Here is a 20,946-nt window from a genome sequence, read left to right as displayed (position 1 = left end):
TTCCCTTCCGGGCCAGCCTTGGCGCCTGCCCCTCCTGGGGCTGCCGGCCGCCTCCGGCCGGAGGGCTCCGGCTTTTCCCGCCTCCCGGGGACCTCCGGGAGGCCGAGCCCTGTGCCTTTGTGGGGGAAGGCCCTGTCGGTGTCTGCCTGGCAGCCGGAGCCCTGGCGCGTCCTGAGGGACGATGAGGATTGAATTTGGCGGGGAGGGGGCAGCCTCGCCGCGGCGGCTCCTCACCCTGGGCCGCTGCGAGCCCGCCTTTGGGTGCGGTGGCTGCTTTTTCCTGGCTTCTGCTTCCATCACTTAAGAGGAAGTTTTCTCTGAAAACTTTTATCCTCAGAACGTCTGGGTCTGTGTGAACTTAAGTTGGCGAAGGAGGTAGTGGGGTTCTTGAGTGCTCGGGCGACTGTCAAAACACGTGACGCTGGGCTCCTTTCTAGGGAAAAGAAACAGCTGTACGATTACTTTGAAAATCCATTTTTGACATAGCTAGAAATAACTTTAAACTGTTAAATTGTGATTGGTTCCCCAAAGGGCTTTTGGGTTCGATAGTGCAGCAGAGTGTAATCTGAAATGGTTTTTATAGTTTATTTTCTATTTATGTATGTCTTACTGTTGACTTTTTTTGGTGATGATTCTACTATAAATCTGATAATCCAGCCATAGTGCACGAAAATTACACGGTTTGGATTGCCACAGCTAGTCCTGTCTTTCATCTGCTAGGGTTGGGGGTTTTTTTGCATTTTATTGTGTTTCTTCAGCAATGGATGGATTTACAAATAATCCTCTGTTTAGTGAAAAGGAAGCTCTGAAATCCCATTTGTTGTTCTGTGGAATTCTTGTTAGATGTTTTCTTATTTGTTTTGATTCTTTGATTAAGGTGTGGGTCAGTGTCTTCTAAAGCAAGTAATGTTCTTTAACAAGAGATTAACATCAGGAACTTAAAAGGAAGCTGAATATCCTGACTCGTCCTAGGTATGTTAATGCTGACTTAAAATGCTTTGTATCACTTACATATATCTGAAATAGTTTTTCTGAGATAATAGCTGCCTGAGGTAACAAATCGGTGTCTGCCATGTCTTTTAGAAGTTAGTTTGTACTGCTGTAACTTTATTTGTATTTGTCTGTTTATGAAACTTAAGGTGGGAAATAGTTTCTTGTAAAGTTCAGCAGTGAAAACAGTGTATTAAAAGAGTTGAATAAGAGACTTTATTTATAAAATGTTATAGCAGTTTACTGCAGTTAGAAAATTTCTGTAGTGTGGTGGTGGTTTGTTTTCTTTCCACCTCACATCAGGCAACCACCTTTGCTTAGAAGAGGGTGCTTTCTGTTTCAGTGAAAAGGAACTTATAAAAGAACAGAACTTGTGTTGGCCAAACCTTCCTCTTTGTAGACTTAGAGACTCTTTGCTGTGATAGAATGGTTAGGGAATATTTAAAGCTAATGAAGTAACCATTGTCTGTGTCTCTGTTCTGTTTTTCTAGTGGAATTTCAGTGGACAACTCAAAATTTGATGGACCTCTGTTACAGATTTTATTTATGAACAATGTAATTTCTAAGTAAGTACTTGCCAAGAAAAAGCAGTCCTGACGGGAAATGGGACTTTTTTTTTTCTTTGGATACGTTAGTGTTTGCCCAAAGGATGGATAGATGTTTTTATTCAAGAACATAAACTTGTTAAGCTTGAAGGGGAGAGAGGATAATGAGCAATATGACAGGAGGTCTGTTGTTTTCATTAGTAATACCTGTTTTTATCATGAAATGAAGTGTGACTTCCAGGAGCTTGGAGTCAATCTGAATAGCAGTTTGAGTTTCATGAGTGATAAATACAATACCCATGAGGGGTAAATACAGTAAATTAAATTTCCTCTGCTTCTGAGTTGATTTTGCCACACTAATGTACAGGCTCTAATAATAGGTTGCATTCATGGTGGTGGGAGTTGGGAGGAGGACAGGAAAGAAGTTGACTGCCCCTTTTCTAAGTTCTTTAGTAAATGGTAAAACCTTAAAAAAAAAAAAAAAAAAAGACATCCAGTATATGTTTCAGTGTTGCTCACATCTTTGTCTCTGTATACTTCTTCACTCTGTTACAGGCAGTATCATCAAGAAATTGAAGATTTTGTTTTTAATTTAGTTCAGAAATATGAAGAGCAGAAGAGAGGTGAACAAGAAAAAACACACTTCAATGTTAAGCCACAGGTGCTCCTTCTCTTGCATCTTTGTAGTGGGAATATTGGAATACTGCAGTGCTATATAGCTGAATTCTAGATGTTTTTTTCTGTTTAATTGCAAATCAAGTAACTATCAAACAAATGTTGTATAACTATTTGTTACATAGAGGACCAAGACAAAGAAAATATCCTTTCTGCCCATGAAAATGCTTCTTTAAAATTGTTCCTACTGAAATCTGTGTAAAAGAAAAGCAATAAGTTGCTTTAAATCCTCAAGAATAGATCAGAAGGTACAAATTTAACATATCCTCTTCTGATAGTCTGCTCAACTTTATATATATAAACATAGATGAACAACAGAATCTGGAAATTTCCACTTCTCTTAGTTTAGAATTTACTTATTCGTTTAAGATTTACTTAACGTTCACTTTTTAGCATTCACTTTGAATAAAAGGGTGAAATGGCACATTTCTCTCCATCTTTCTCTTGGCTTTTGAAATAAGAATAGAGATGTTCTTGTGCAGTGTATTTCTCAGCAAAGGAAACATTAGAAATGAGCTGTGTCATACTTTGGACTGTGGAAAGCATTACGACTAATGGAGACATCTCCATCCTACTGTTTAACTAATGTTTCATGAAAGAATAGAAGCTGTATTCCGTATTCTGTGCCTTTTACGTACTTTAGTAATTTTGGAGCTCTTCTATTTACTGTTATTTTTAATTAATTCTTTGCATTTTTATTTTTCATGACAGCCCTCCAGTGTTCTTCTGGAAGAAGACCGTAAAACAGCAAGCTCAAATTCTGTTAAAAAAATTAAAGAAGCTTTTAGTGTAAGTTTTTGACTATGTACTCTTCAATGGTAGGTCTGACTCTTTATTCTACATATTCAATATACACTGCCATTTAAAATAAGATCTTCTTAAATTTGTCACTGTAATAGCAGTTAAGCTCAGCATGTTTTGGCTACAACAGTTGAAAAAATACTTGGACAGGTGTGGGCATGTATTTGTAAATTCTTACAGAGTGGGGGAAAAAATGGAAGTGTATCAAGCAGTGTAAATTTATAGAAATGCTACCAATCTGACCTAAATACTGACACATTTCTGACAATTTTCTGACTTTTTTTCTACAGGTTGTAGGAAGTGTTCTGTATTTTACCAATTTTTGTCTTGATAAACTGGGACAGCCTATATTAAATGAGAATCCACAGCTGACAGAAGGATGGGAAATACCTAAGTATCCTGTTTATTAAAACAAGGGGTTTTTCCGTTTGTCAAAACCAAAGCATGCCAGTCGGTAAATTGAACTCAAATTCTGTTCAGTAGATTGTACATGTCTATCAGTCATTACGGATGAAAAGTTTTAATGAGTCATTAATGGCTTTTTTTTTACTCAAAACATATAAGTATTTTGATGTGATTGGCTTGCTTATTTTTAGAAGGCTTATGTTTGGGAAGAGTGAATACCTTATCCCCATAAATACATCTTGTGACTTTAGGAATTTTCTGGGACAGTCTGTAATCAGGTTTGAAATGAAGGCTCATTCCAGATATGAATAAGCCTTCTCCCTCTATAAAATCAGCTGTCTGGGAGAAGAAAAGGATTTGGCAAACTCAAATATACTGGAAGGTGTTTTATTCCAAATGAGGGAGCCGGAGGGAAAGTCTCTTAAAATTTAATTCTGGAATGCTTTTAACTTGCACCAATTTTAAAGTTGATTCTTTACTGTTTATTAAAGCCAGTTTTTGAAAGGTGGGATTGAGGCAGATGTTGGGAAGAGTGTTTTTTAATACTGTAGTCCTCCATGACAAAAAAGAAATTGCACAAGTAATCTCATCTCCCCAGTTTTCCAGTATTGCTTCTGCCCCAGGAAGGAGTCAGGACGAGAACCAGTTTCACAGTTAATTTCGGCAATATTTAGTTGTCAAACTTGTAATAAAGGTCATTTCCTAGTATTAAAAAACTACTTGTATCTGAATGAAAATTGCAAATTTATAAGCCGGCTAACTTGGGTTTTCTTGTGCCTGCCTTTGAGTATGTATGCACTGTGCTGTAATTTTACATTTGGAAAGCTGTCTCTGTTCTAGTGCCTATTCTCTAAATCCTATTCTCCAATTGATATTTGTACTGTCTCCCAACCTCTAGATAAAGGAAGTAGATGCCTAACAGGGGAATTTCTCCTAAAATGCCAATTTAAGTGTGGCTAAACTTTCACATCTGCCAGCTTAGCTTTGATACTGTTCTTTAAATATACTTACTGGGTCTTTCTTTAGATCTCCTATAGATGACATTAAGCCAAAAATAGCACTTCTGAGTGGAATGGTATATCGAGTACCATGCTTCTAATTGACTGAAGTACTGCACTCAATTAACACTGCTTCTCAGTTCAACTCGTATCTGGCATCTGCTCTTCCTTTTAAAAGCAACTGGTAAATTCTGGAAACTGCTGTGCTTCTGAACTCTGCTGAACCTCTTAGTCTTTACCATGCCGGTTTGCTGGCGGCCCTCTTGTCTTCTCATACTTTTCTTAGACAAATGGGCAGAGCAGCTGACACACTGCAGTCCAAAAGCTAACACAAGTAGTATGATATGACCTGTCTCTACCTACTTGAGAAGTGAGTTATATTTTTGAAACTCTACCAAAATACGTTATTAATAAGATTGCTGTGAAGCGTATCAGAATTATTAGCTTAAAACTTCTGCCTATAAACAAGACGGTTTTAGCAAGTGCTGATAAAGAACAAAATTGGTTACTGGATAGAAATTGGTTAGGGGGAAACAACGTAAGACCTTCTTAACAAATAGTTGATCGTAGGTATAGTTTTATAGCTTATACTATGGACCATATCGAGGACCCATCTGTCTGGAAGAGTCAGTATTCCATTCAAAGCACTGTTAGGTTTTCACTGATATTTTAAACAAGATTGAAATTTTGCTTCATCCAGTAGCAGTTCCTTATTGAAATCTAAAGATATCAGCAAGTTTTCAGCCAGATTCTCTCCCTAGAAGGACAAGAAATACAAGTAAAACCAAAAAGGTTTGTATTATTCTTAAATATAAAGTTTTGAGCTGAAAAGTTCAGATGTACACTATGATTATTCCCCAGTATACTAAACCCTTGAACATACTTGAGCGATGAGTTTAAGTTAAGTAAACCAGTGCTGACTGCTTTGCAGTCAGTCAGTCTCTTGTTTATTGATTTGCTTAAAGAAGGGCCTAAAATCAGTGTGTAAAAACTTTCTGGAGTTTATGCTTGGTTCTTCTGTTGCTTGCCTTTTTAGTGATTGCTTTTGTCATCCTTGCACTGGTGTGCTATCATCATTCCTACTGTTTTGTAGAACAACTCCTGTTCAATTTACTTTGTACAGACTTCTAAGACAAATTGATTTTAAGAGTTGATTGTATAGCTTTTATGGGAGGTAAGAAGTGAATTGAGTTTCCACCTCACAGCTCGGGTGGTCTTCGCAGCATCTAAAGTCACTGATTTTCAGATGAAGTGAAGACCAGGCAAGCTTTTAGTGGGAATTTCAAAAGATAAAGGGGCATGCTGAGTTAAACTCATACTACTGTCTGAATGGAAAGCAGATTGAAGGGTGTTGTGCTCATGATAGGGATGGTGATAAAATACTTGGATCCCCGCAGAAGGTTTCTGTTTGATGAAGATGCACTTCACTTAATCTTATTAGAGGATTCGGGATTGGAGTGTGTGCCTGTGTGGGCATTCATTCTTGTGTCAACCTTTTGTCTCCACTTCTAGTTCCCATCCAAATTTGGTAAAAAGGAATGTTCAGAAAAGAAATCTTTCTCTAGAACCTTGTAAGAGATTGGGATTCCTCCCCCATAATAGTGAAAATGTTTGCTGCCATGGTATGAATTTACAAGGAAAATTAAACTTGAAGGCAGCTGCAGTTCCATTCCAGGTTTTCAGTGCACAATTTCACAATATGCATAACTTGTTCAAACTGTGGACCAGGACTTTCCAAAGAAGTAGTTATGCTTGTTTCTACTGATAACTGATTCTCACTATTGTAAAAAATCAGACCTCTGATGATAAAAGCATAAAAAGAAAAACAGAGGTATTAATGTGTGACAGGCATGTTAAATTGACGGGTTCCTTATCTGCACTCTAGAGTTAAAAGTATTGTTTTAACATCTTCACTTTCCTTCCTCTGGACATAGCATAAGCTTTAGTGTGTAGGTTTTGCTTTCATGTATTGGTGCTACCTAAGCAAATGTTTATATATTCAATCAGAAGCAGAAATCCTTTGGTGAGTACTCTTTTGTCTGCAGCATGATACAAGAAAAAGCTTTTCCACCTTTAGGGCAGTAAACTATTGGATCAGGTTGCCCAGAGAGGTTATGCAGTCTCTATCCTGAGAGATACTCAAGACCCAACTGGATAAATCTGTGTGCAACCTGGTCTAATCTTACAGCTGACCCTGCTTTGATTAAGGGACTAGATTAGAGGTCTCCTGAGATCCAGCCTGAATTATTCTATGACTATTCTATTCCCTATTAAAGGAATAGATCTCTATTATATGGGATGTAAAAACTCCATTTCTGCTTGGAATTACTACTTTTCCACTGTACTTTTAGTTCTCTTTCTTTCTTTCTTTCTTTCCTCTCCACATGCTGTCATGTCCCCTCATGCTGTGGCTGTGTGTCTTTTATGTCTTATGTTCTCCTTAGGACTGTGAAGTAAACAGGATTGTGTTACTCTCTTTTGAAGCTTGACATTAAGCAGTCAGTTTTAGAGAAGCAGAAGACAGCATATGAAATCGGCACGCAATGCCTACATTTTTTTTCTTTCTAAGTCTAAAACTAAAAATTTAACAAGATTTACAATGATTAAGTGCATTTAACATTGCAAAATTATTTTCAGGCTTAATTTTTTCTGCATTTTTTAAGCAGGCCAAAACCTCACTGTTTCAATTGTGGTTCTGAAGACCATCAGATGAAAGACTGTCCAAAGGTAAAGTCTACATCAATATTCAAAAGCCTGCTGCTCTCCAAGAAATGTTTCAGTGTAACTGCACCATTTAAAATAAAAATAATTAGATGCACTGGGGTTAGGATGTACAAATGGTTGTTCATCTCTGTTGGTTAGATTATACTGTTCGTACTCATAAATTCTAACATTGTAAATCAGAATGTAAATTAATTTTGTAGCATAATGGTTTGAATATCTCCTTTAGTTTATAGAGGGACATTTTGCAGTTTGAATAATCTTTCCTCCTGTTTGAGAGCTTCACTAGATCCAGTGTAAATACTCCTTTTTTTTTTTTTGTGATGTAGTTTTCATTACAACTGTAGTTCTATCACATGGCCAGGTGATAAATGATTAAGCATGCTGAGGGCAAGGAGTGCCAGTTTTATGTTGGGTGAAGGAGTGCATAAATTGTAAATGGTTCAAATGTAAACTTCCCAATTGTATTATCTTTAAGCCACGAAATGCAGCTCGTATAAGTGAGAAGAGAAAGGAATTTTTGGAAGCTTGTGGTGAAGCGAGCAATCAGAATTTTCAGCAGCGTTATCATGCAGAAGAAGTAGAAGAGAGGTTTGGAAAATTTAAACCAGGAGTAATTAGGTATCTTTTTTTCTTCCATTAGCTGTTGCGCTGCTTTTCTGGAATATCTTTTCTACTTTTGGAGTGCCAGATGTTACTTTCCATAGTTGTATTAAGTCCATCTGCCACTCTTAACTGTGGGTGTATTATGTTTGAATTTGTTTGCAAAATACAGTTTGGTTTAATAAGTTACACAGGTATTTTTCAAATGAAAACTCATTGCTAGCTTAATAGTCCTACCCTTTCCTGTGGCACTTTCCCCAGTGTAGGGAGATAAATGTTACTCTTTGGCTACTCAAATTGCAATTATGTTCCTAATAAACTAAAAATGCATGCAGAATTATTAAAACTTTGAGCCTTGAGTGTCCCTTCCTCTTTCTCTCTATTCAAAATGTTTTAAAAAATCATAATATGGCTGTAGCAGTCTCCAAAGAAATCACCAGTAAATTTGATTTTGCATTGTTCCACCCTTCCTGTCATGATAGCCACAGTTAAGGCCATGAATTAGAAGTTACAAGTTAAGTTGTTCTTGGTGTAGAATTAATTCTTGTAATTAAGAATACAAGAAGTTAAAGTATTAACAGTTGTCTTTAACATCAGAGCTGATTTTAAATTAAAATTGTTATATCTGGGGTTGACAGGCAACATAGTTTAGCTAAAACTAAGTTATTTCAACTTGACAGTTTAAAATTCAACAAAATGTTCTTAACTTCCTTTTGTCAAAATTCGATTATGGATTTTCCTTGGAGGACATTCGGTTTTCTGTTTGTTCTCTTAACTTAGCGAGGAACTTCAAGATGCACTCGGTGTCACAGATAAGAGTCTTCCTCCGTTTATCTATCGCATGCGTCAGCTGGGTTATCCTCCAGGCTGGCTCAAGGAGGCTGAAATGGAGCACTCGGGACTTGCGCTTTACGATGGCAAAGGTAAGGAGTGTGCTGTGGGAAGGCAGTTTTCAGCATGCAGGCTATGACTGGCTGTGCACTATTCAGGAGACAATTAAGTAGCTATGATGTGACAGTGAAGTAACTTTTATAACGATTGGATTGCATAGGTGAAGACTTCATCAGTGTGATTTCACTCTAATTGGCCCTTGCTATTAGAACACAGAGCTCCTGTGAAACTGCGGGGCTTGCAGATAGCCTATTGTCAAATTTCTTCTTCCTTTTTTTAATAAACTTTACTTAGGTTTTATGAAAGAAACAATAATATTCTCTAAAGTTTATATAACTTATTATGTAAGAGTAAGAAGACCACCAGCAAGCAAAGAATATGTTTCTTGAAATCCAACTTACCAAGTAATTTACCAGCTTTTTACTGATGACCAACATTTATGTTGCATCTTGCAGAACAGTCCTGATACAAATTCTGAGGCTAGTAATAGTACATGAAGAGTAGTAGTATGATGAATACCCAGATAGGTTTCTGGGGAAGCTTCATGCAAATATCCAAATAATTTGGTCACTATTATTGCCTTTGTGGATTACAAAACCTCTATCAGTACTTATATTCCAAACCCCAAAACTCTGTTCTTAAATCCTGTGGATTTTTTCAGTAATGTTCTTAATGAGCAACAATAATAAACATATTTCTTTATAGATGATGGTGGAACAGAAGATGAAGGATCCCACCAGCTGAAACGCACCACTTACGATGTCTCTAAGTTGATAAACTATCCAGGCTTTAATATATCCACTCCAAGTGGGATCCCAGATGTAAGTGGCTGTCCTCTGCCTTCTAAACAACATGCTGAGTACTATTAATTGCTTTTAGCCAAGTTTAATGTTTTGTGTTCTGCATCCGACAATTTTCTTTCAACAGGCTCTTAATTTTAAGCACCTGGTTTGGGACTGGAGGCTGTTGAGGTAGTTGAAATGATATCCATCTATCTGATATCTTGTGTCAGCTCTTGTGCATAGGGTCTGACAGTGCTTCTGTGCTGATTATTTCCACTATGAGACCAACAGGAGCCTAGAAGGATAGTTCAGTGGGGCTTTTTTTAAACACACAACTTTACACATGCTCCTTCCGTACATCTGCACTTTCTGAATATTGGTATATGACAATTACTGGGTGTTACCATAAATATAATTTCAACCATAGAAAACTACATCAGACCAGTGTACAACCTCTGGGAAGCTTTGTAACAGCTCGAACGAAACAAGTCCTATCAGAAGACCCACACGGTGGGTGCTCCCTTAAGCAAAGAGCACACAGGGAATCTCCTGTGGCTGCTGCTGCTGAACTTTTATTTTCAGAAGCATTTTGCTATTAGTAGTGAACTTCATCACTGATGTTAATGCCTGTGCATTAAAAAGAAGCACTCAAACATTCTCTTTTGCATCTTTACGTTTGCCCATTTAGTGGCCTCCAAATGTGGGTTTTTTTCATTCTGTGTTCTGTCCAAGTTTGTTTCAGTTTTCACTAAAAATTAACAGTTTTTCAAAGTAACCCTTTTTGGACTTAACAGTTATTTCAAGGGGAAGTTTGTAGTTGTGTTGCAAATGTTGAAGAGTAGTTGCTATGAAATGGTTAACAAGACATTTTGTAAAGGTGATGGGTTTTTTAAAAATTACTGTTCTTACTGGTCATAGTGTGTTGCATCAGTTGTTTTTGTTCACAAGTGAGAGTTCCTACTATTTACTGTAATAAATGAAGCTTTTGATGAGAACTTGAATTAATCTTGGCTTGTTAATCTCTTCGTGTCTCTTAAGTTTTACCGTCATGTTATTAGCCAAATATATGCAATGTTATTTCTCTTTTTTTTTTTTTATGTTATAGGAATGGCAGATATTTGGTTCCATCCCCATGCAGCCATCTCAACAGAAGGATGTTTTTGCTCACTACCTGTCTAATTTTCATGCGGTGAATGTATCTCATTGTTATTCGGGGAGGGGGGAGAATGTTGTCTTGTAGTTAATGTAGCCAGTGATGATCTTTTGTTTTTTTGCACAAGGGAATAGACTTTCTTATTGACACCACTACGTGTGAAATGCTGATGCTTGGCTTATCTCTTCTAACAAAAAGGAGCTTCATGTTTAGAACAAATTCTGTTATTTCTATTAATATAAGCAGATCCCAGTTGTGCAATATTATAAGCAGTCATGAAAAAAGGTTGCTTTGAACTTGTACAGCCTAAAAACTGTCTTAGTTCCAGACTTCCCTAATAAGTGAACAGCTTACTTGCTATAGTCACAATTTACAGTAATCTTACTACAGTGACTTGAGAAAACATGTGGTAGTCCTGTCCTGTATTGTTCCCAAGTCTTCTCTAATGTGACTCTAGCCTACTGTTACCTACTGCAGACTACTTCCAGTTAAGGATGGAAGATGTGTGCTCTGATCTCTGCCCCAAAGTACAGTGCTATATGGAATTAAACACTAAATTCTAAGCTGGCCGGGAAGGGATGCACAATACTTGAGTTGTGATGGTCTCAGAAGATCTAGGTGTCCAGGTGGAAACTTGGTCACAATCCTGTTTTAGGAATGCAGACAGTCTTTTCTTTTGCCACTTAAACCCAAACAAGATTACAGTTCTGTTCAGTTGCATGAAATCTCTCAAACTTCAATGTCTAGTTTACAGACTGAGTTGCCGAATGATTGTATAGTTATGAAATTGTTTTAAGTATGTTCTTATAACTGGAAATGTTACCTTGTACAATGTAATACTAATTTATTTTGTTTTCCTGGATAATTTCTTACCAGCCAAGTCCAAAATCTAGCAATAAAAGGGCTGCATCTCAGTCAAGGTCTCATCATTCAAAACGACCAAGAGAAGACAATTCAGAGGTACCAGCAGCTAACATGGACCTAGATTCTGGTATAGTTATTCTGCAATTTTTTTTCCTAGTTTCAATATTTTTTTTTTTATAACTTTGTCTGAATTGAAATGTCAGTGTTCATAAAGAGAAACCAATATGTCTGTATTCGTTATGGTGGTAATTAACATAACTGCTACTATATGCTAGCGGTGTCCCAGTGCAGTTGTGTTTGGGCCTCTGTACAACAATCATTCTCTGTTGCTGTGTTTGTCGTATTTTCCAGTACCAAGCAAGAGGTTTCAAGTGTGCCCAGAGCGATTGGAGTGTTACGTTACAAATTCCAATCTCTTTACTTCAGGTGTATCGTAAAGAAACTTCTGTGATGAAGACCTCCAAGTCTTTAAATATCTGGATGAAATAATGTAGGAAGTTACAAGCTCACAACTTCTTAAAAATGAGTCAAACTCACAGGAGGACTTAGTGGTGTTTAAATGTTAGAATAGGTGGAGAAACTTCTGGCTTTCCTTCTGGATTTCCTATGAGGAAATCCTTCAGTGTGGAATAAGCTTGTTCTCAATACCTTCAGGAGTATTTTATCTTTTTTTTCCCTTTCCTGCTTGAATGGCTAGCAGCGTTGAAATCCCCAAAACCATAGTTTCAGTGGATATTAAAACCTTCAAAAAGTTTGTTCTATCTCAGCTGAAAACCAAGGATGAAAAGATGTAAGTCTGGTAGTTAATCAGAACACTGGCACTTTGAGTCTTGTTCCAGTCACATTTCAGATTCTAATAGATGTCTTTTAATCTGTTTCTAGATATGGAAGTGTCACAAAGATCTCAAACTCATAATAGTTTTCAGTTCCAACCTCCACTGCCACCTGGACATCCATCGATGTCAACTCCTCCTTCTTTACCACGAGGAACACCTCCACTAAATCTTACACCGCTTCAACCTTCAATACCCACCCGCCCTCCTCTTCCTAGGACTACTCCACCATTGAATCCTTCCAGTGATATTCTTCAGCCAAAAATAGTGGACTCAATCATGGATGAGGATACCCTGACCTTGGAAGAGCTGGAGGAACAGCAGCGATTAATCTGGGCAGCTCTAGAGCAGGCAGAAAGCACAAACAGTGACTCTGATATTCCCATCGATACACCTTTAACTGGAAATTCTGTTACGTCATCACCATCTAGGAACGAAGTAGATCTTGTTGCAGAAGTAAAATCATCTGATAAGGTGATTACAGTGGAAAGAAGGCTTTCTGACATCAGTGAACAGATATCAGAAAATGAACATTCTATAACTGGTCCTAGTCCAGGAGATAGTTTACTTAATTTAAAGGAAAATCCTGAAAATACAGATTCTGAAGGTTTGCTGGATAACACCATGCCTGCTCCCAACCGTGAGGTTAACGATGGAGAAAATACAGGTGGTAATAAGGTAGCCACAAGCACTGAATCATCTGCAAGAAATTCCAGTCTTGTTCCTGATATGAGCAAGTTTGCTGCAGGCATAACACCATTTGAATTTGAAAATATGGCAGAATCAACAGGCGTTTATCTACGAATAAGGAGCGTGTTAAAAAATTCCCCAAGAAACCAGCAAAAGAAAAAGACTTAATTTTAACTGTTTTTAATTTGTTTCGTTATGCCCAAATCCCTGCTTCCTTCTCTCTCCTCCAGTTTTACAAACTCAAATACCCTTCCTCATCCTTTGTGGGAAGGAGAAAATCTTGTCAAATACAGCTCTGCCCCATTCTTCCTTGGAACTGAAGTCAGTGCAGGGTTTCCATATTGACCAGGACCACCAATGCGGCCAGAAAATACAGAAAAATTTTCCCAAATTGCACCATTCCATTAAGGAATACCAGGACTGTTGATTTGTTAAGGGCGATTTATTTGCCAATACATAAAACTCTAAAAAGAGGAGTTTGTGGTTTGCTGTTAATTACTTTGGCTAAGGTTTATATTGTCCTTGAGTTTCAGGTGGATTGGTGATTTTTTTAATATCTGTCCTTTGTACAATAATCTATACTTGATACATTTTGCTAATTATCCTGTAGATAAGTTTAATATATTCAGAATGTTTTTTAAAAGTTCTAACATTAAGATTTCCCACATTAAAATCCTGGCAGTTGGATTAAAATAATCAGGGATTACCAGCATTATCTTCACCATTTCAAATATTTTTATAAATTATTTATGTGGGTCAGTTTTAATTACCACTGTATCTTTTGTAACATCATCATTCATGTAAACTTGCTGTACATACATGTTCATTGTTGTGTACAGAGGTTTAATAAATGAGCTTTTATATAAAGATTTTTAATTTGAGTCCTATACCATCAAACTGCTAATTTTTGAAAATAAGCTGCTGAAGATCATTAGAAAAACAAGCTGATTAAAATGAAGATTAATAAAGCTAAATATATTGGGAAGGGTCACAAAAATTGGATTCAGGTTTTCATAATTGAGAAGCTGTTATAATTATTTTAACTAAAATAGAACCTTGCCATATCACTCAGTTTTCATAATCTGAAGAATTGGCCACTTCTGAAAGTTTAAAAGTGTTCTAATTTTGCTGATTACTTGTTGTAACGCTTTTTTCCCCCTTGCCTTCAGAGGGACCTGTAGGTGAAATGACTGTACATCAGTTGTGTTGCCAACAGAGGGAGTACTAGATTGACTTAACAGCGTTCATTGGAGCTGGTAAAGCATTTGTCCTCATATAAATGCAGGAATAAAAGTCTTCCTAGCCACGTGAGATGCATAGTCTCTAAGAAAATAGATAGCAAGTCTCCAAGAAAAGCCTTGTGAAGGGGGGATGTTCAAAGCAGGTTTTGATAATATAACTTACTTTTTAAAATTCTCAGCTTTGCAGGTATCACATATTTCCCAAAGATCTATCTAATATATGCTATTGGTACACTCTGCATTTGAATGCTGAAGAGAACCCCAGGCTTTTTGTAATTAAAGCTTTTATATTTATTTCCTTTTTTTTTCTCTAAACTTTACAGGAAGGGAAAACCAGTGTCTTTATATATGAACTGCTTGTCTTCTGAGAGGCTGGAAAAAACTTTTTGCAGCATATACCAGTTCAGTTTATCTGGTTGCATTTGGAAAGCAGTGGTCAAGGTAAAAATGTTCATCTTGTGTGCTAAAATGAAAGACTTTTTTCATATTTTAATGGGAGAAATAGTAGTATTTTCTGTAACAGGATGGGATAATGAAATAATACGTTGCTTCTAGCTTCGGCATACTTTACAAAGAAATCTCTATTGCGAAGCATACAGAGATCTTGTACTTTCTCCCAGCCTCCTCCTCCCATAAAGTTAAAAGCCAGTAATGACAGTTTACACAAGCCATTATGTGCTGTATCATTCCCATGTGGATGATAATGGGATGCAGGGCATGAGGTAATGATTTCAGTGTACACACCTGTTGGGTGTGTTGTGGCGATCATGTTTTAAACATGCAGTTCACTCTCCACACCTTAGCAGATCTTTTTTTAATAGCTCTTATGAAATTCTTTAGTAGGACATGAAGCCTAAACTTTACAGGAGTAGTTGTGTACTTCTGCCTTGCTTACAGCAACCACAAGATGAAAATCATCTTCGTATGCTTAGTACCCTTTAGTGCTCCGTGTGCTTACAATAAATTAATAATAAATCACCCTTCCACCTAATTATTCACAGTAGATAAGTCTTCAAAGTTTGTACAAATTCCCAGACTTACCACTAAGGTATCTGTTAACTTTATTGCTTCTAAGATTATACTGAAGGTATTAGAGTAAGGGTAAAGTGAAGTCATTTCAGCAACAGGGCTTTTAATGTAATAGTAAACTTAGTTTAAGTATAGTTTAAATATGTTAAATCCTTAATTTTTTAAGGCTTTGAATTTTAAATTGTTCAGCATTTTTTATCACTTTGGCCACTTTTGTATTTGCTGTACACAAACTGCTTGGAGATACAGATCTCTCTCATTTTTGGAAGTTGATATCTTCTAGTATCTAAACAAGTATTATTGGGGGGGGTGGCTTGGGGCAGGAATGGACTATGTTTGAGTCCATGTTTTGTATCCACTGGAACTTTTGTCCAGAGTGACTGGACTGACTGGTTGTTCAAGTCAGCAAATGTTTTTGTCCTTCACCTGTAGCCTGCTACAGTTGGAAGTATGTGTCGCATGCTGTCACACTCGCATACATAATACTTGAATTAAAATCCCCACAACTGGAATTGTTCCCATTTAACAGTTTTGTTTCTTCACATAATGAAAGACTCTAGGCTGTTGTAAATACAGAGCTGTCGGTGTGCTCCGAATTATTTTTTATATTGCTTTTGTGCTGCTTCTGCAAAATACTTAGCAGATGTTTAGACCTTCTCCTTTTAGCCTTGATATTATCCCTGTCTGTCTTGAAGATGGTTTTGGGGGTAAGTAAAGTGTTGTTCGATACCAGTGCTCATTCTTTTCTAATGATATCAATCTAATTAATAAATAGGTGGCATGAATCTTTTCCTACGTAGTCAAAATCTGTATGATGAGTTGGTTATAGGCACTCCAGCAGACTGTTAGCATGGGACTAGGAAAACGCTGAGCTGGGAGGTGCTTGGGGCTAGTCAGGGGTAAGCACAGGGTTGCCAGGCCTTGCCTGGCCTCTGGGCTATCTGGGTAGGCTGTTCAGAGGCTATCCCTGAATCCTGTTATGAATTAGAGCATGAACTATTAGACTTTGACCACCTATGCCACACATTGAGAGCTTTTCTTTTTTTCTTATTCTATTGATCTTAAACATCTGTAAGTGTTTAGTTTCAAGTCTGAGGCTGCCAAAATCCAAACCCTTTTTCACTAATGATCTGTACAACCCCTGTATTAAAAAACCTCACAATTTACCCCCTCTTAGCCTAAAAATTTCTTTGCTTATCTGGTAAAGCAAAACATAGCTGGGAATAGAGTACTTTGTTATTCTTTTGCCTTTCAAATTGTAAAGAAAACTTATAAAAATACCTGTGATACCTCTTTTTCTCTTAAAATGAGATTTTTCTAATGCTTATGTTTTGATCTCAGAAAAGCAGACAGTCTGTGGCAGGGACTGTATAATTTTTGGTTTTAACTTTTAGTAATTAATTTGAAATAAGGGTAATCATACAAAATACTGGGCACTCGGAGGTATCTTTTAAATTGTCCTTTCTATGGAGGTGGTGGTCAGTCTGGATAACACTCTGAGAAGATCAAGCAGAACCAGTAAGTAAAACTACAGTATTTACCTCTGCTGTAAAACATACAGTTAATGAGGGATGGGGAGTCATCCCTGCTGTTTCTCTCACGGTTGGGAATGAATTCATCTTGATCTCTTAGCAATTTATCTGTACTGTTTATCTATACTTCACTGTTACTTCACTGTTTCTGTAAAGAAATACTATTGCTGCACTGAAGATGGTTGTAATTATTGGATTTTTCTGAGTCTGACAAGTGTAACTACTCAAATGGTTTTTTTATATTGAAATTGCAATCACATCACACTACAAGGTCTGAGAAAAAGCTGAACAGCAAAATATTTCTGGTACTTTTAAATCACATTCCCATGGTGATGGGTGTGGCATAATAACCTAGATTAGAGTTTACTAAAATGAATGAGTAATAAAATCTGTAATGAGGTGGGTATAGTGTGAGCAGGCATCACTCAAATTTTCCCACAGATTCCTGTTGGCATAGTACTCATGTTTGCTTACAGCATTCAGAACAGCAAAAGTATTTAAAAATGCTTATGCACATCTAAAAATATCTAATCTGTGCAGATATTCAGGGTATCAGGTGGCTAGTTATCTCAAAAGGATTTGATTTTTCTAACTTGGATTCTTATAACCTAATTCACAATGCTTAAAATGTCATGAAAAGAGAAACGGATGAGATTCTAGAAGATATCTGAAAGACGTTAGCTGCTAAGAATTATTTTTACTGCAAACACTGTAAGGCAGGATAGCTGGAAAAAAGAAAAACGAAGAGGAGGAAAAAGCTCAAATATAATTGAAGTGTTTCAAATGCGTTCGTAGTTGCCATGGAACTTTAGTACCTTCAGTTTGTAACACGGCTGTATTGCCTCTGGTGAGTAAATGCCACTGAAGATTGATACTGTTCCTAAGAATACATTGTAGAGTCATACTTATGTTTTGGGGAGTGGGAAGGGGTGAGTCAGAGGTAGGAATTGGTCTCAAATCCTTGGAGAAGCTTACAAACAGGATGGATTTAATAACATGGTAATTAATGTGTGATGATTGGACTCTTCCTAAACTTTAGTTAAGCAACAATGATTTGACATGTTTTACAACATGTGTGTATATATATATAGCTGTCATCCAATGACTGAATAAAAGTTTATTTACCCTTTCTTTAGAAGTCAGCACCCTCAGTAGGAACAAAAAAAACCTGCTTCGCTTCTCTAGGTGAGAATTCAGCTTTTGTTGTTATTTACATAAGTGCTAGAACGATTTGCATAGTGCATTTTTTAATAGACTCTGGTGTCTTAGTTATCTGCAAAATGAAACACTCATAATCAAGATGAACATTACTGTTAAATTGTAAAGTATCTTGTTTAAACAAGCATGCAGAAAGGATTCTTTAAATACTATCCATTCAAATACCATTCTCTGTTGTTTTACCCCTGTTTGGTAGAACAAATAATGTAACATTGGGTGAAAGTTTACCTTGTGTAGCACACCAACAAAGAACATGGACTTGCAGAGCTTTTTTGTACTGCTGCTGGGTGGTATGGCTGACCTGGGGAAGGAAACCACCAAGTATGTTGAGAATGGAAAGACTTCTTGCAGCCTTTCAATCCATGAAGCTGTGAAAGTGCCATATCTGCAGTTTTGGGGTTTGGTTGTTTGGGGTTTTTTTGGAACTGTTGCATACATAATAACTAAGGTTAAAAGGGGAATTTTTCATCTAACATAACCTATCAATCAAAGGGTGCTGGTTTTTGAGACATAAATTTAAGGCCAGAAATAATAAGAGTAAGCAAGAGGCTTCAGGAAACAATCTCTTTGGGATCAACAAAGCTTTAAATAGATGAGCAACACGTACTGCTCAGGTTAAAAGGTGGGGGGAAATCCTGTTGTGTTTTTGCAAAACCAGAAACAACTACAGAAAATAATAGTGTAAGTTTCTCTGCTGGGATTTTTGAAGCAGCACTTCTGTGATTAAATAAAAAGGCAATTAGTTGCTTTTTCTGAAGCAGGTGTGACCATCAGTTCTGTGTAGGAATTTCCAAATGTACATCTTGAAGAGATCATTCAGATTGAAAAAAAAATCCTATACTCAAAATCTTCATACTGTGTGGATGTCCCATTGAATATAAAAATGGATCTCTTTAAGTCAGGATATCTTTAAATGTAGTTCTTAACAACATTTTACCTATCCTGAAAGCTAATTTTGGACTCTTCACAAATATGAAAATGGGCAGAAACAACTGGTGTTCCTACATTATTGAAGAAAACAATTTTAATTCTAAAGTGGACCTTATACTTGTGGTCAGGATGCCAGTAGTTATGTTGGCATCCTGAATTCCCCAGGAGCATCCAGCAATTCCTGTTTTTGTAGAGTTAAGAAAATGTGTGCGTATTATATGTTGACTGATCTGATCATGCAGTTCAGAAAAGAGAGCCACTAGGACTGGAAACAAAGAAACTGGCTTTCAATCCTATTTAATCCTTTATAGTGCTATGATTTATGGTCCCAGGATCTTTTTTTCTAATAATTGCTAAAAATTGGATGTGAACATACTAGATGTTACTGTTATCACAGTCTGTGTGTGTCTCCACCTAAGTGTAGACTGATACACAGAAGCTAAGTCAACTATTTCTAATTGGGATGAACTTAAGTTACAGTTGCTCTAAAGCTCCTTTTTCACCATATGAAGGTTGATAATGGTTGAATGATGGATAACTGCTCCCTTTGTTTCCTACAAGACTACCTTGATCTTGAATCTATAATTCTGTTCGCTAGGAAACAACATGAAAAACCAACAGCACATTCACTTTAGAGGTAGAAACTTTTGATCTATGCGACATCATTCTCAATTCTTGCTTTAGTAACGGGACACTTTTAGCTTTAGCCTTGCAAGGGAGTAAAGAAAGCTGCTTACACACCTGAACTGCTTTTCATCTATTATTTCACCACTGTTCGTTACTGCATGCACCTTATTACAAGTTTATTACAAAGCTTCAACTCTTAATTTCTATCTTCAGGAGTAAGCTCACTTCTAGTTGCTGTGCTCTGTACTAGATACATCAGTCTAACATTGCTTAAGAAAAATTTTTATGTTGTGCATTGAACTGCATACCCTTGAAATCTACCTACATGGTAAATTAACCGTTAAACAAAAAATCAAATTAGTGAAGAAAAATGATGGGAAACATGTTCTATATTAGCATCAGAACAATACAGAAAGCTCAAAAGTACCAGAAACAAGCACAAAGGTTCCCAACTGCCAAGCCAACAGGTATTTTGGGCAAGTGTTCTGTAAAGTTAGTCTGAGTCTAGCTTTTACTATAATTGCAATTTTTGTCTTGGGGACTATTTCCATACCTAGGGACTGCAGGGTCAATTTTTTGTTTTAAGTAATTGTTCGCTGGCTCTGTGCTTCTAAATACAATCAAATATTTAAATCCTGAAGTCCTTATTCAGCAAAACTTTTATCAAATTTTGCAGGGAGAAAGAAGGGTGGCTGTACATGGATTCGAGTATCTGTTTCAACATCTAATGGCCATGGTAAGAGATTCTATTTATCATTTAGGAAGTGAAATTCTAACAAACATCGCTAAATGCTGATGTAGTTGAAACCTATTATTTGGGGGACTGCGTCACACCATTTTGTGCTTTGCCATGCTGGATTAATGCCAAAGAATGAAGCAAATTGCAATCAGTCTCCAGCAATGGAACTGCTTTCTCATCACCCTTTTGTTTGAATGGCATCATGCAGAAACGAAATGATCTGTGAGGCTGCAAACTGAGGTTCGCTTTGTGATGAATTCAGCAGTTACGGGCCAGCCCTGGCTGGGCTCTGTTGCCTATTTATGAGAGGTAAGGAGGTGAAGCAGAGCTGTTTGATTCAGCCTTGAAAATTCGTATTAAATTGATGGTGATGGCGCTGGAGCTCCTGCTACAGCTCCTTAAACTTTAGCAACAGGAGAACGCCACGTTCTAATGTGTTGCTTTGCAAACACAACGACAATTAAAATACGAAGTACTTTAGAGAAAGCGAAGGAACGATACATTTCCGCGCGTCAGGACAAAAGGAAAATGGAGAAAAGAAGCAGACAGTAAAGTTATTCATCCGTTAAGAGCTCTCTGCTTCACACCTCCCTGTCTCTTCTCCACACCCCCCCTCACACCGGGCTGCTGCCGCAGCGCCTTCCCGCGGGGTCAGCGCTGCCGGTGCTCGGGCCCCTTC

General features: G+C 37.2%; 1 protein-coding gene across 4 annotated transcripts; it reads left to right on the top strand.

Moving 5' to 3' along the window:
* Window positions 1-36: 36 nt before the first annotated feature.
* ZCCHC8 (zinc finger CCHC-type containing 8) lies at window positions 37-13,820 on the top strand. 4 transcript variants are annotated; one of them, XM_026859781.1, is made up of 14 exons: window positions 37-266; window positions 878-972; window positions 1,482-1,556; window positions 2,091-2,196; window positions 2,922-2,999; window positions 3,302-3,405; window positions 5,141-5,206; window positions 7,078-7,141; window positions 7,614-7,756; window positions 8,519-8,661; window positions 9,335-9,450; window positions 10,517-10,600; window positions 11,441-11,555; window positions 12,311-13,820. In XM_026859781.1, exons 3-14 carry the CDS (start codon window positions 1,537-1,539, stop codon window positions 13,117-13,119), a joined length of 1,848 nt encoding a protein of 615 aa, XP_026715582.1. In that variant the 5' UTR covers window positions 37-266; window positions 878-972; window positions 1,482-1,536; the 3' UTR covers window positions 13,120-13,820. The 4 variants fall into 4 exon arrangements, with proteins under 4 accessions (XP_026715582.1, XP_026715583.1, XP_026715584.1 ...); XM_026859782.1 differs by having other exon boundaries at window positions 38-972; window positions 7,081-7,141; XM_026859783.1 differs by lacking the exons at window positions 37-266; window positions 878-972; window positions 3,302-3,405; window positions 5,141-5,206 and having other exon boundaries at window positions 1,483-1,556; window positions 7,081-7,141.
* Window positions 13,821-20,946: the final 7,126 nt, after the last annotated feature.

The sequence above is a fragment of the Athene cunicularia genome (assembly GCF_003259725.1).
Source record: "Athene cunicularia isolate RWA chromosome 15 unlocalized genomic scaffold, athCun1 chr15_part1, whole genome shotgun sequence".
In the NCBI taxonomy this organism is placed as follows: Eukaryota; Metazoa; Chordata; class Aves; order Strigiformes; family Strigidae; genus Athene; species Athene cunicularia.
Note: the sequence above shows the minus strand (reverse complement) of the source record. Positions and strands in the feature narration are given on the sequence as shown.